The sequence below is a fragment of the Globicephala melas genome, chromosome 2 (genome assembly GCF_963455315.2).
Source record: "Globicephala melas chromosome 2, mGloMel1.2, whole genome shotgun sequence".
In the NCBI taxonomy this organism is placed as follows: domain Eukaryota; kingdom Metazoa; phylum Chordata; class Mammalia; order Artiodactyla; family Delphinidae; genus Globicephala; species Globicephala melas.
Window position 1 is genome coordinate 147,831,340 of NC_083315.2, and position 12,652 is coordinate 147,843,991.

At 53.5% G+C, this 12,652-nt stretch overlaps 1 protein-coding gene across 3 annotated transcripts in view; it reads left to right on the forward strand.

The window, feature by feature from the left end:
* RGS6 (regulator of G protein signaling 6) overlaps window positions 1–12,652 on the forward strand; it is a 574,726-nt gene that overhangs the window by 539,565 nt on the left and 22,509 nt on the right. For 2 of the 3 annotated variants that reach the window (XM_060294993.2, XM_030831580.3), the window contains exons 16-17: window positions 644–733; window positions 4,443–4,496. In XM_060294993.2, coding sequence (XP_060150976.1) covers window positions 644–733; window positions 4,443–4,496 — 144 coding nt within the window. The remainder of the gene's footprint in view (window positions 1–643; window positions 734–4,442; window positions 4,497–12,652) is intronic. The other variant, XM_060294994.2, reaches the window with a different exon arrangement.

A 12,652-nucleotide genomic window follows, 5' to 3' on the forward strand; every position in this document is an offset into this window, starting at 1 on the left:
TTTTACTTGCACTCGTATGTGTGTGTATGTGTTTAGTTCTATACAACTCTATCACATGTGTAAGATGTGTCAAGATACAGAGCTAGTCCACCCCCACAAGAACCCTTCCTGTTGTCTTTTATAACCACACCTCCCTCCCCTCCCTGCCCCTCTCCTGTCCCTAACCTCTGGTAACCACTAACCTGTTGTCTGTTCCTATAATTTGTCATTTCAAGAATGTCATACCAGTGGAATCATACAGTATGTAACCTTCTGGGGCTTTTTTTCATTCATCATAATTCCTTTGAGATTCATCCAAGTGGTTGGGTGCATCAGTAACTTCTTCCTTCTTATTGCTGTGCCCGTGGTTTTAATCATTAAGCAGTACTGCATCCCAACGTGGCCCCAAGGCCCAATTACATAGCCTCTGCGACATGATCCTCAGGAATCTTTCACTCTGTGAGAGAAAATAGGTTTTGGTTGGTGTTTTCTGAGTGGGAAAAAAAACGAAACAAAGCCAACATGTTACATGTTTTTCCAGGTACAGACAAGCATATTTCGGTTTGTTTGTTTCTTTCCTAACACAGTGGCCAGTTGGGTCGCAGTTCCCTTTAGCACTGGTTGACAGTTCTTTCTTGTGTCTTCCCACCTCCCGCCTTTCCAGGAGCACATCTACAAGCTGATGAAGAGCGACAGCTACGCCCGCTTCCTCCGGTCAAATGCTTACCAGGACTTGCTGCTCGCCAGGAAGAAGGTACCTGCGAGGGGCAGCCTTGCCTTTCTCAGCACTGTTGACCTCTGCCTGCTGCTTCCTGCCGGTGTGAAATGAGAATGTCATCCCTTGGGTTTTATTTCTTTTCTCTTTTCTTCTTTCCCTTCTGTACCTGGTCCCACTCCAATAGAATATAATTAGGATTGTCACCACATCAGCCCCCCCACAAGGTCCAGGGTGTGGCATCCTGTCTCCCTGGACCCATCATCTCCATCTGCGTGTCCTGCCCACAGCGGAGAGTGTGACCAAATTCTGAGGCCGCAGTGGCTCAGCCCAGGTGGACAGGGCTGGCAGTGACATCAGCCAATCCCTTAGGAAACCACTGAAGAGTCCAGCCCCCTCCCCACAGATTTTCTGTCCCCGACCGGCTCAGAGATGAGTATGAGGCAAGGATCGGGGCGCCCCCCTCTGGATAGAAACGCTTATAGGTTTCCAGGGGGCGATCTGGCACCTGAAGTCCTTCCTGGGGTGGTTGCCCCTCCCTCTCCCTCACCTGCCCCACAGCATTTGCTTTTTCTTTTAACCAAGAAGTAACGGCATCCTAGCTCCTTCCTCCTCCTCCACTCTGAATGAAGTCCTCGTTCCCTGTGGCCCTCAGTGTCTGGACTTGGGGGTGCAGGGACCCTCAGCATGCAGGGTGGTGGGGAGTGACTGAGGCAGGGATGAACTCAGCTGGATTTATGGGAGGAGGGAAGGAAGAGCCAGGAGGGACATGGGGTCTGGAAAAGGGGAGGCAGGAGGGACGGCTCAAGGTTCCAGTATGCCTGCAAACGCTCTGCTCGTCTTCGTTCTCATCTGAGGCCCACGTGTGGTTAATGGGGCTCTCCTTGCACCAAGTCCCGGGACTCCCGTGCCATGCCACTTAGGACTGTGCGCATCCCTTTCTTCTCCCTCTCAGCCTCCCAGCAGCAGTCCCTGAGCCTGTGGTTGTCCAGCAACACGCTGTCTGTCGGGCTTCCTCTCTCAGCCACACAGCCCCTCTTTCTGTGTACTGTGACCTCACGTGCCAGCATTCTTGTCTCCATATCTGGCTGGTCCCACAGCACTCCCGAGTCTAGAAGAGCATTTATGTCCTGCTTGCCTGCCCTTAGGTAGCCCTGAGGACATCCCCAAGAGCCTGAGAAAGAGAAGGAGACTTTGGGGACTCCCAGAGTGTGAGGAACCCAGCTTTCTTGTTGGCCTGCATCCCTTCCATCAGGTGTCACTACTACGATGGGAAATGTGAAGCCTGACCTCCAGCCCGCTCCCTTGCCAGAGGGTGGAGGTGGAGAGGCCCTGATGCAGCTCTGATCCCCACCAGTAATGTCTCTGATACCCAGTTTCTCAAGAAAAGTTGTGGAGACCTTTGGTGCCTCCAGCCCAGATCTCAGGGGAGAAGGCAAAGTAATTGTTCCTTATTTCTTGCGGCTCAAGACCCTGAACTGATTCCGGTGTGGGGAAATTGTGAGCCTCTAGCAGTCTGACCCAGCTGGGCCTGTCCACACACCCAGAAGAAGCCAGAGGCCATTCAGTCTCCCTGTGGGTCTGAGCACAAAGGGAAAACGCACCCCAGCACAGGGAGTGGGGCTGAGATTCCACAGATCCTCCCATACGAGGAAAGCTTCTCGGAGGAGGTCACTTGAACGAGGAAGGAACGGACGACCTGCCCGTAAAATGTCCCAGATGAAGTTCATTAGAATTATCCTTCCAGCCCCTACACCAAGGAGTGTCCTTGGGGCAGAAAGCTCTTGCAGATGCCAAAGCCCTTTCAATATCCAGGGGTTAATTGTTTCCAAAGTCAGCGACAAGCCTACCTCTTCTTCCATTTCTCCCTGAGTCTCCAGGCATGGACTGGATTTGTAACTCGGCACTTCCAGGTAGGCCTAGAGTGTCTTCTGATGTCAGGGATGGGCTTACCATACGATCTACATGTCCAGGTCATGAAGGGAGGTGAGCCACGAGGTCCAGCTAAGAGGAGGGATGTAAATCGGCCTCACTTTTCTGCTCAGGAAGGCTCCTGATGGAGTCTGGAGGCATAGCCTTCCAGTCCTTCCTCCCTAATTCCTCGTCTATCCTAGTACTTTCAGAGATCAGGTTAGTTGCTCTGATGAGCCGGGTCTCAAGGACAGGTGCGCTGGGTTTTGAGGGGCCCCTCCAGAACACTTAAGTACCAGTACTTAAGTACAGTTTTCCAGGGCAGCTTGGAGGACCTGTGCAAGGCAGAGGAACCTGAATAAGTCAGGCCAGTGGCCACTCTCTGTGGGCAACAGCTCAGGAGCCAAGGGAAAAGAATGCCAGGCGCAGAATGCCAGCTGCGGGGCCTAGGACTGGCCTGACTTGAGCTGCACAGACAGCCCCCGGGTTGCCCACTGGGTTGAAGCTGAGTCCTGCCGTCCCCAGTGGGGAGACTCAGTATGGTGCCAGGCCAAGCACGGATCCTTCAGTTCCCTGTGCCTGAAGGAGAAAGACCAGCCTGGCTCTGCAGCGGTGTGTCCTTTGTGCTGTGTCTTCCTTCTGCAGCGTCCTCTCTGTCTCCCAGCAGCCAGCTGAGGGGATGGGGCATGACAGCCGAGGAAGCCCTCTGACCTTGTCCACACCCACAGTGGCTACCTTTGGCCCCCTCTGCTTCCAGCACATCCTGCAGACCCACAGACACCTGGCTGCTTCTTCAGCTCTCTAATTTCCATTATTTGCTGTGTGTGTGTCCACGTGAGTGTGTGTGCTCTCCAGATTTCCCAGGCATGGATTCAGGACCTTGGAACTGGGCTCTGGGATAAACTAGCAGGTATTTGGGATGTAATTCTCCCCCCTTGGAAAAGCAGGAAAGTTGAGGAGAGGGTCAGGTCACACCACACCCCCTCCTCCTCCGCTAGAGGAGACCGGCCAGGCCTGGGGGGAGCGTCCAGGGGCTTTGCCTCCTCTTCCCCCTGTGTGGGGAGACGCTCAGCCTGGAGTCCCTGGGAGGTTCCTGCGCCTGCTGTCACCTGCCGTGAGTAAACCTTGGAAGGGGTCACCTGCCCGAGGACCGAGAGAGCATTTTCTGTCCAGAACGCTCCTTCTGAGGCCCAAGATCTTTGTGGTTGCAAAAGACCTGGGTAGAGCCTCCTTGGTCTAAGGACACAGAACGAGAGTCACTAGGGGCCATGAGGATGTTGAGGAAGTGAACAAACTTCCTGGCTGCATCTGAGCAGAAAAATCTCAGAAAAAGTCCTAACCCAGACTCATGGAGGACTCGATGACTTCACCTCGCCCACGGCCGCTTTGGCCGTCTCAGCAGGATTCCCCCACAGGCCCCGCTGGCCCTGGAAGCTCGTCTGGTTTGGGGCCCCCGTTGGGGCCCCCAGTTGGCTCCTGCGCGTGGGCTCGGCCACTCAAAAGCAGTGAGCAGGCAGTTGCAAACTGCTGACCGAGGGCTCGACTCCCAGCCCGGTGGCTCCTACTTCAGCCCCGAAGCACGATTAATGGCTCTTCTAGAAGCAAACACCCCTCTCTCCTCACAGCTCCAGGGAGGCTCTGCTTTCCGTCTCTCCCACTGACTGTTGCACACAGCTCTGGCTGCTTCTCTTGTCCCGTTTTTTTTTTTCCCCCCCGCCCTGTCTTGCTTTTGTTTTGGTTCATTAGCTGCCACTGCTGCTCTTGGGGAACGATGTGTAAGCTGAAGATTTTTTTTTTTTTCTGTATTTTTCTCCCTTTTTTTTTTTCCCCCCTAAAGCCAGAAAGTGAGCAAGGTCGTAGAACTTCCTTAGAAAAGTTCACTCGCAGTGTGGTAAGTTCAGCTGGTTTTCTTTGGTGGTTGTTTTTCTCTGTTTTGTTTTCTGTGTGTACGGTGGTGATTATTGTCGTTTCCTTTGGGATGGGAGGGAGCCCAGTGCTTTCCCCTCAACACACCCACCCGTTTTCTCTTGCAAGGGTCGAGGGTCGGAGGCTTCTCTCCTAGGGATGGATCTGCAAAAGACAAAAGGCCCGGCGGCTCCCTCTGCAGACGGTGCACGGGGCAACCGCCCAGCCTCCGGCCTGGCGTTTGATCTTCTGTCTGTGGCCTTGAGGAGGGAGGAGCTCCCCGCTGCCCTCGGGGCTGCGCGGTTGGTGCACCCTCTGCAGCAGCCCAGGGAGAAGGCCGTCCAACCGGACCATAAAATAAATTGGCTCAGAACCATAGCTCATCTAAAACAACATCCAAATTTCCCCCTGTGGACTCTGACAACCGTGCGGGTGCCCGAGGCCGGCTGCCGCTGCTGCTGTGTCGGCGGCTTTTGCGTGTGCCTAAGGCGGCCGTGCTGCATGGGTTGTGGCGATGCGGTCTACAGCTGGCGCGTGTGTGTGTGTGTTAGTGGCCTCTGCATGAGTTCCCACATCCCTGACAGCCCCTTGTCAGCCTTCTTTGCACAGCGTGACAGGGAGAGGAGGGCAGTAGCCATGGGGTGGAGCGGCCGTGGGAGGGTCTTCCCCACGGTGCCTGGTGGAGATTCTGGGCTATGATCTGTAGAACGGCACAGACCCATCTCCCCTTTCCATGATGTTCTCTGTAAGGCAGGGGCATAGGGCTTGATGCACAGGAAGCAGTCAGTCCCGCTCATTCGCTCACTCGTAAAAACAAGCTGCTGAGTTCATGGGGCCCAGCCTGCACTCTTCACGTCAAACCAGAGAGAACCAACATGGCAGCCAGGGAGCAGGGATCCCACGTGTGGAACTGGCCAAATTTCCCTTCCCCAAGGGTGGAAACCCGCTGATGCTAACTTGCCTTTTTCCTCCCTCTATTGAAGAGGAGAGTCCTTGTAAACCTGACTACTGTGTGATTAGTATCGTTATTTTATCCCTTTAATGAAAAGTCTAAGAATTCTGGGTTGAAAACAACCTGGTCATTTGCCTGTCATAGCTAGGTGCATCTTAACTGAATTTAAACATCATTTTGAATTTGCTAGATGTAAACATCACAGGAACTCTAGGAGGTGGCAATTAAAATAGGCGTGCTCATCCCATCTCTTCTTTGGTCTTTTCTCCCCATGGCCTTTCCTCATGAGAAATCAGAACTTGCACAGTGTAAGACCTGTGGTTCCCCTGTCTGTCTTCATGGCTGGTTTGCCATGGACACGTAACATCATACACCAAGAAGCTGCCACGGGCTGTCAGAGGCAAGGCCAACAGGAATTCCTTCACCCCCGATGGCTGATAGAGAGTGGTGGGAACCCACCCCTCCCTCTCTTTTGAGGCCTGGAGGCTGTAGGTGGAAGATGTTTAGGGGTTTTGTTGACAAACCCAGAGCATACTGTGGAGAAAGCAGAACTCCTGCAGCCCCACGGAGGCCCTTCAGGTTGACTGCGTGGGCTGAGGGTGTGAGAGGAAGCCTGGTACTTGGATGAGGCATCCAAACATCTCCAGGCTGCTCTTCATGAGAAGTGGGTATTGGGAAAGCAAGCATGATCTCAGTGAAGCTCTGTGAAGAGCATTTATTGATGTTCCTTCATCCCAGAAGTGGTGTTGGTTCAGTGGTTCTCCAAGGTCTGTTAACAAAGCGTTTGGAACGAGAAAGCATCAGACACCACCTTCCAAGCGTCTGAAGTGTGCACATGGGAGAACTTACAGAGATGTTTCAGGGCCGGCTGAAAGAGAAAACTCTGCCACGTTCCTGAGATTTTTAGCATCTCTATGAGAGAAGGCCCGAACTTCAAAACCAAAAACTTCCTGAATTCCACGCTATGTTTTCTATGAAGACTCTAAGGGGTGGGGCGTTCTGAGTTTTTGTTTCCAGTGGTGGAGGTGGAGATGGATTTGTATTGATCCATCCTTGTTCCTTGTGCTCTTGGGGTAACACCACTTGGGGTAACAAGATGAGGCTGAGTTTGAGGAAACTGCCCATGGCCGTAGCAACTCTCAGAGTACTTGAGGCTGGAACCCGAGAACGTGGTCTCCACAGCCCAGTGTTCTAATCAAACGGAATTAACCGGCCAACGAAAATGCCTTGCACTTTAATGGCCATCTTCTGGATATAATATACACAAAGTGCTTGATTTCTTTAAAAGAAGGTCTACGTGAATATTTCATCTGCTACATACTGCAAACTATAAAACTCAATGAAAGACTTGTTCAATAGCATTCTCATGGTGCTGGGAATATGTGTAAAAAGACCATCCATGTCGTGGAACCAATAATGGGAAAATGAGGGGGTGAAGCTGGGCAGTCCGTGCGCCAAGGATGTGAGGCCGCTGCCATTTAGGACTAACTAGTGGCAAGAAGTGTTGACCCAGGTGGTTAGTTATCTCAGTCAGCTCACTTCTTATCAAAACTGAATCTGGGTCCAGAATTTCTCCCACGCCAGTGTCCTTTCTTTTCTTGGTAAAGGAGGAACATGTGGAGAAAGCAGGTCGTGCTTTCCCAGACTCAGGTGTATCATGATATGGAGGGATTATCTGTTGAAGGCCCCAGATGCCCCCTTTGACGTGCGATCCTAGGGAGTAGTTCACTGTGGTTCACGGAAGCTGCTGGGACCACCCTGGTCTGGGTGCAGAAGGAGCCTTGCGATCCCCATCAGAGGCATTGCTGGGTGAGCTGCTCCTTCCAATGGAAGCGTCATTCTGAGTCACGCAGAGCTTGAACATCAGAGCCAGTGCGGGGTACGCTGTGCCAAGGCGTTGTGTAGCTGGGCCACCTAGAGCCACGGAGCTTGCATAATGGCCTGCTTTTGACAGGGCAGGCCCAGGTTCAGAAGCAGACGTCACTCAAAGTCCATGGCGTGGCACAGCCAGCCCACATCGCATTTTTATTCAGAGCAGAAGACAGGACTCTCTCTGATGAGCCTGGCCCCACGGATGCCCAGCTGGCCATGAAACGCGCAGCTGGATTTCAGCCCCTCCTTGACCCTCAGCTGCCCTTGTGCAGTGGATGACTCACATCACTGAACGTGGTGGCCCCGGTCCCAAGAGCTCCAGGCCCAGGAAGAGCTGTAACCCATAGCGGCTTCTCAAAGGGGGCCGAAGACGTGGCCTCGGGTCAAATGAATGGAGCCTCTCTCTCCCTAGTCCTGTCCACTGGGAAGCTTCCTTTCACAGTGGCTGTAGAATATGAAAGCCACAGTAGGAAACTTCTGCGGGTTGCCTTTGCATCACCCTCCGTCTCCTCTGCAGACTCTCTGGTGGGAGGTCCCAGGCACTGCTGACGGGGGGGGGGGGGGGGAGGAGGGTCTTCTCTAACTAGAGACTGCTTGCTACTGCTCAGTGCCCACCAGTCTGCCATTCTCCACCATCTTCCTGGTTTTGTGGCTGACAGATGACAATGAGGGTGGCCAGAGCGGAAAGGCTGTCCATCCCCCTGCTCTCTCTTAGGCGTGCTCATTCCTTCAGGGTCTACCGCAAAGTAGGGAGGGCCCCACAAGGGGCGACTCTGACATAGAGGACAGCAAGGATGCATGGGAGGAGGGCCATTAGCCAAGGGCCATTAGCCAAGGCTCAACAGCAGCGATTTGATTGCCCTTTTCACATGGTGGCCAAAGCCATCTGGTGAGAACTCCACAGGAGGAGCTCTGGGAGGAAACGCTAGAAGAAGTCCTCTGCATGGTATCTGCGAGGGATAGCACTTGAGTTAGCAGAAGTGGCAGCCCTGGGTGACGGTGGCATCAGCCTCCCTGGACACCTTTGCCTGGGCGCTCAGCCGAAGCCCCAGGTGTCCTCTTGAGAGCCTCATCAGCTGTAGCCTCGGGCTCCCGAGATGGGCAATGGGGTCGCTGGTGCCTGAGCTACGCTGGAGGCCTCGGAGGAGAGCAGAGATGAGAGCCAGGTGTTCATCACTCTCGTAAGAGAGCATCACAGTTGGGCTTTGTCGAGGTGCTCCTTGGAACTGAAGCAGCAAGGGCCGGGAGCTGAGGGAGCCTTGGCGTGCGCCAAGCAGCATCTCCAAGCGTTTCTGTCCTGCCTGCCAAGGAATGCAGCGGGAAAGTCAGATGGAGACCAGGAAGTTCTGGGAGCCAGCTGTCACCCTCCCTCCCTCTCCCTTTCCTCCCGCCCCAACCAAAAGCCAAGGAAAAGCTAATGAGGGCTAAAAAGTCTGCAGCTCACCTCCCACCACCTTCCAGGCAGCTCCGGCCCCAGGCCCAGGTGCTGAACCAGAAGTGGAAGGCTGAGACCCTTGGCAGGCGAGGCAGAGGGCCGGCAGCCAGGGTGCTCCGCCCCCCCTCTCCCCCCCACAGCAGCTCCTTCCCCAGGGAGGCTGTCTCCCCCTCCCCCTCAGCGTGTCAGGGGCAGAGCCGTGCACTCTGCTGCAATGAGTTCTCAAACACCTAGACTCAGCAGAACCCCCAGAGGGCCTTGACCTCAGTTGAAAAAATCCTTTCGGGGCCTCCAGCAAGGAACGATTGGCTAAAAATTCTTTAGAGTTGATTCTGATTGCAAACAGTCCTTGGGCCCCATGGGGACGTCTGGGTCGCAGACTGTAGTGCCAGCCTCTCCCATCTCAGAGCCCTGAGATCCAGCAGCAGTGAGACCCGGGCCTGCCTAGAGATGGGGGCGGATTCCATAGCAGTGCTGGGGAGGGAAAACATGAAAACCTGCCCGTCTTGAGCAGCAAGGACTTCCCCTGGGACTCTGGGAAACTCCTCAGCAGCTCCATGCAGGGTGGCTCCTGCTTCCAGGCTCAGCTTGCTAACAGTGTGGCCTCATGCCCATCACTAGCCCTCTCTGAGCCCTGGTTTTCTCCTGTGAGCAGTGGTGTGGACTAGATCATCTCTGTGGACCTCTTCAGCTGGAATGTTCTATAGGTCTGTGCTTCTCTGAGCCCTGGTTTTCTCCTGTGAGCAATGGTGTGGACTAGATCATCTCTGTGGACCTTTTCAGCTGGAATGTTCTATAGGTCTGTGCTTCTCTCTATCCTGAGATTTGCGAGTTGTGCTAATCGTCCCTCAGAGTGAGAGAGGAGCTGCCTTCCTGCCTGGGAAGTGGCTGCCCACCCTTGACACTGGGAAGGAAGCCATATTTGGAATTGAGTTGGGTATGTATTTAAAATCCTTTGACAGGGATTTGACAATAAAGCACCGTCAGAACTGAGTGCGACTGGCACCTGACGCACAGGCCCCATCCCTCCATCGCTCAGGGCTCACTGTACACTGTGACCCCTGGAGGGCAGGGAGGGAGAGGTCGCAAAGAGCAGGGTAGGCACCACGCACCCTGTCAGTCTTGCCGGTGCCGCAGTCCCCGCCATTCCAGGACGGATGCCCAGCTGGGTGTGTGTCGGGAGGTGAGGGTGAGGTCAGTTGGGCAGAGGGATGGGCTGTGCGTGGCTGCTGCCACATCACCCCGTGCATTGTGGGAGGGTGGGAAAAATAGACTCTGAGTATCTGGTGACCTCAGCATCACTCTGCTGTTCTCCTGCTACCACACTTTCTAGTTCCCTGGAGAACTCCGGGCCGGCTTTCCACTGTCCTCTCTTAATGCCCAAAAAGAGGGCACAGAGGGCGTGATAACCTGGTTATAGTCAGTGGTAGGTTAAGTCTCCTCTGGTCTCGATCCTTCTCTCTCCATCTAGGGTCCAAGTGAAGTTTGAAAAAGCATGTTTAATATTATAGTTTTGTAGCTGGAAAATGAAAATGTAAAAGTTTATTTTTTTTATAAACCAACGATCAAATGTAAGACAGCTGAATCAGCTTAGCTGGCAGGATACAGAGAAGACAAAGAGATAAAGCGGCTCTCCAAGGGAGTGTTGGGAGGGGTTCTTTCTGAAACTCTGGGGAAGGGTGAGATTTTTATTTATCAAAAAGGGTCAGAGGTTGTCATTTTTGACACTGCCAGTCCTCTTGGAAGGAGGAACCCCCAGCTGATGGTTCAACCTGTCAACCAAAAGCAGCCCAAAACGCCCTCCCCACGGAGTGCCCACTCGAGAAGAAATGCGGCAGTGACTCAGCCTCCTGACCCAGGGGACAGCTAGGCTCTGCAAAACTACTCCCTCCTCCTCTGGCCGGCCCTCCCTCTCCCCCGCCCCGGGCTTCTCCTGCCTTCCCCAGACCCCAGTGTGCCGAGCAGTCAAGTGAAAAACTCCCATGAGGCAGAAAGGCACAGCTGTGTGTTTACAGCCAGTGATTCCGATCCAGATCGCATCCCTGCCAGTCTCCCGCGAGGCAGGCTGGGGGCACGCTGTGGATGGATGTGCCAGGTGGGAAGCTATTTCGGGAGCTGACCTGCAGCCCTTTGCCGTAACAGAGCCTTCCTCCTACCCCCCACTCAGGAAAGACGTCCTTCTAGAAGGATCTCTCTCTTTAGAAGTGGCTGATGGGGCTGTGGGATTTCAGCCCGTTCCCTGTTGCTTGTACCGTCAGATTTCTGGCTCATGTCCCCAGGCAGCCACGTGAGAACGGCCATGGGCTCCCATCTGTCCAGGGAGAAGGCAGAGGGTGAAGGTGACCGACCACAGGGCCCTCAGCGGGATGAACGGCGGGGAGTGCAGGCCACGCAGGGGACAGGACGCCCGCTTCTCCAGAGGACAGAATCCGCCTCGGACCTGCCAGGGGAGCAGCGGTACCACGCAAGGGGCAGGAGACAAACCTCCAGGCATTAGGCAGGCTTTGGAATAGCAGGAACCTAGGAAGGAGACAAAGCTGCCAATGTCAAGGTCAGGGAGAAGAGACCCAACTCTGCCTGTGTCCAGACTGGACGGTTAGAAGTCAGAGAGCTCAAGGTCAAAGGACGGTTAGAAGTCAGAGAGCTCAAGGTCAAAGGCTGAGAAGTAAGCCAGCCGCGGCATTCCCCCAGAATGAGCTCCTGGTGAAAGCAACGCGGGAGTCTCCCCTGTTTCTGAGCAGCAAATGAGTATCTTTGGTTCAAATCGAGTTTGGGAACCATGGTATTCTGGAAGGAGGGCAGGATACAAATCTGTAGGAAGGAACAAGCTCTAAAATGTTGCTCTGAAGCAGAATGCTAACTGGGACACCGCAGGGGAGCTGAAAAGAGCTTGGAGCAGTGGGATCTTCAGTTTAGTGATGTTACCTGAAGGCCAATGAGAGAAAGACTCTTGAGTGTTTGTTTGCTGGCTCCCTGACAGATGGGAAGGTGGGACGGGGTTGGGAGTGTATAGCTGCCCGGGCAGTGGCAGCGTCCAAATGGCAAGAGTTCTGCCACACCCGCCGGTCACGGTCGATTCATTTTGGCCTGAGCAATGGTACCACAGCCCCAGACAAGAATGGGCCTCATTGGCGTAATAAGTGCAGGAACTTCCCACTCCCTCCTTGCAAGCCTGGCTCACTGTAGATGGATGACCGTCATAACTACATCCCTTGCTCCAGGAAATATTTATTTGTGACCAGATACCAGTGCAATAAGGTTGAAAATACTATCGGTTCCTGTCCCCTGTACCCCCTCCACCTCCGCTGCCTCTATGTTTGCCCATCATTAGGGAAAGCAAGTATATTCATCGCATCTTAATGGCTGATAAGATGGTGAATTAACAGATCTATGTCCATGGGAAATGCAGTTTCTAGTTGTGGCCACAAGGGTCCAGCCATAGCCCTGTCCTATCCACATCCTTTTTGATGACTCAGATGGAGAGACAAACATGTCAGTCACACTCAAAGTTGCAAACCTGGAAGGTACTGCTCATTGGATAGGTAATGGAATTACCATAAAACCATCTCCTTCAGGTAGAATGATGGGTCCAAACAACCAGGTATAATTTAACCAGATAAAATTTATGTTAAAAAAAATTCAGTCTCACAACTACAGGGTGGCATTCCTAGCCTTCACTGTAATTCAAGTTTAAAAAATTCTGGGGTTGCAATTGATTACAAGCCTGATAGAAGCAAAAGCAGGATGCGATCACTTTTTTTTTTTAAGCAACTTTAGGTTGTAATAACAAAAGTGGAACAGTCAGAAAAGAAGTGCTCCACTGCTCTCTGTGTTGCTCTAGACTGTGTTGATCTTGGTTCTAAGCCCCTGCGCTTTATCGGGA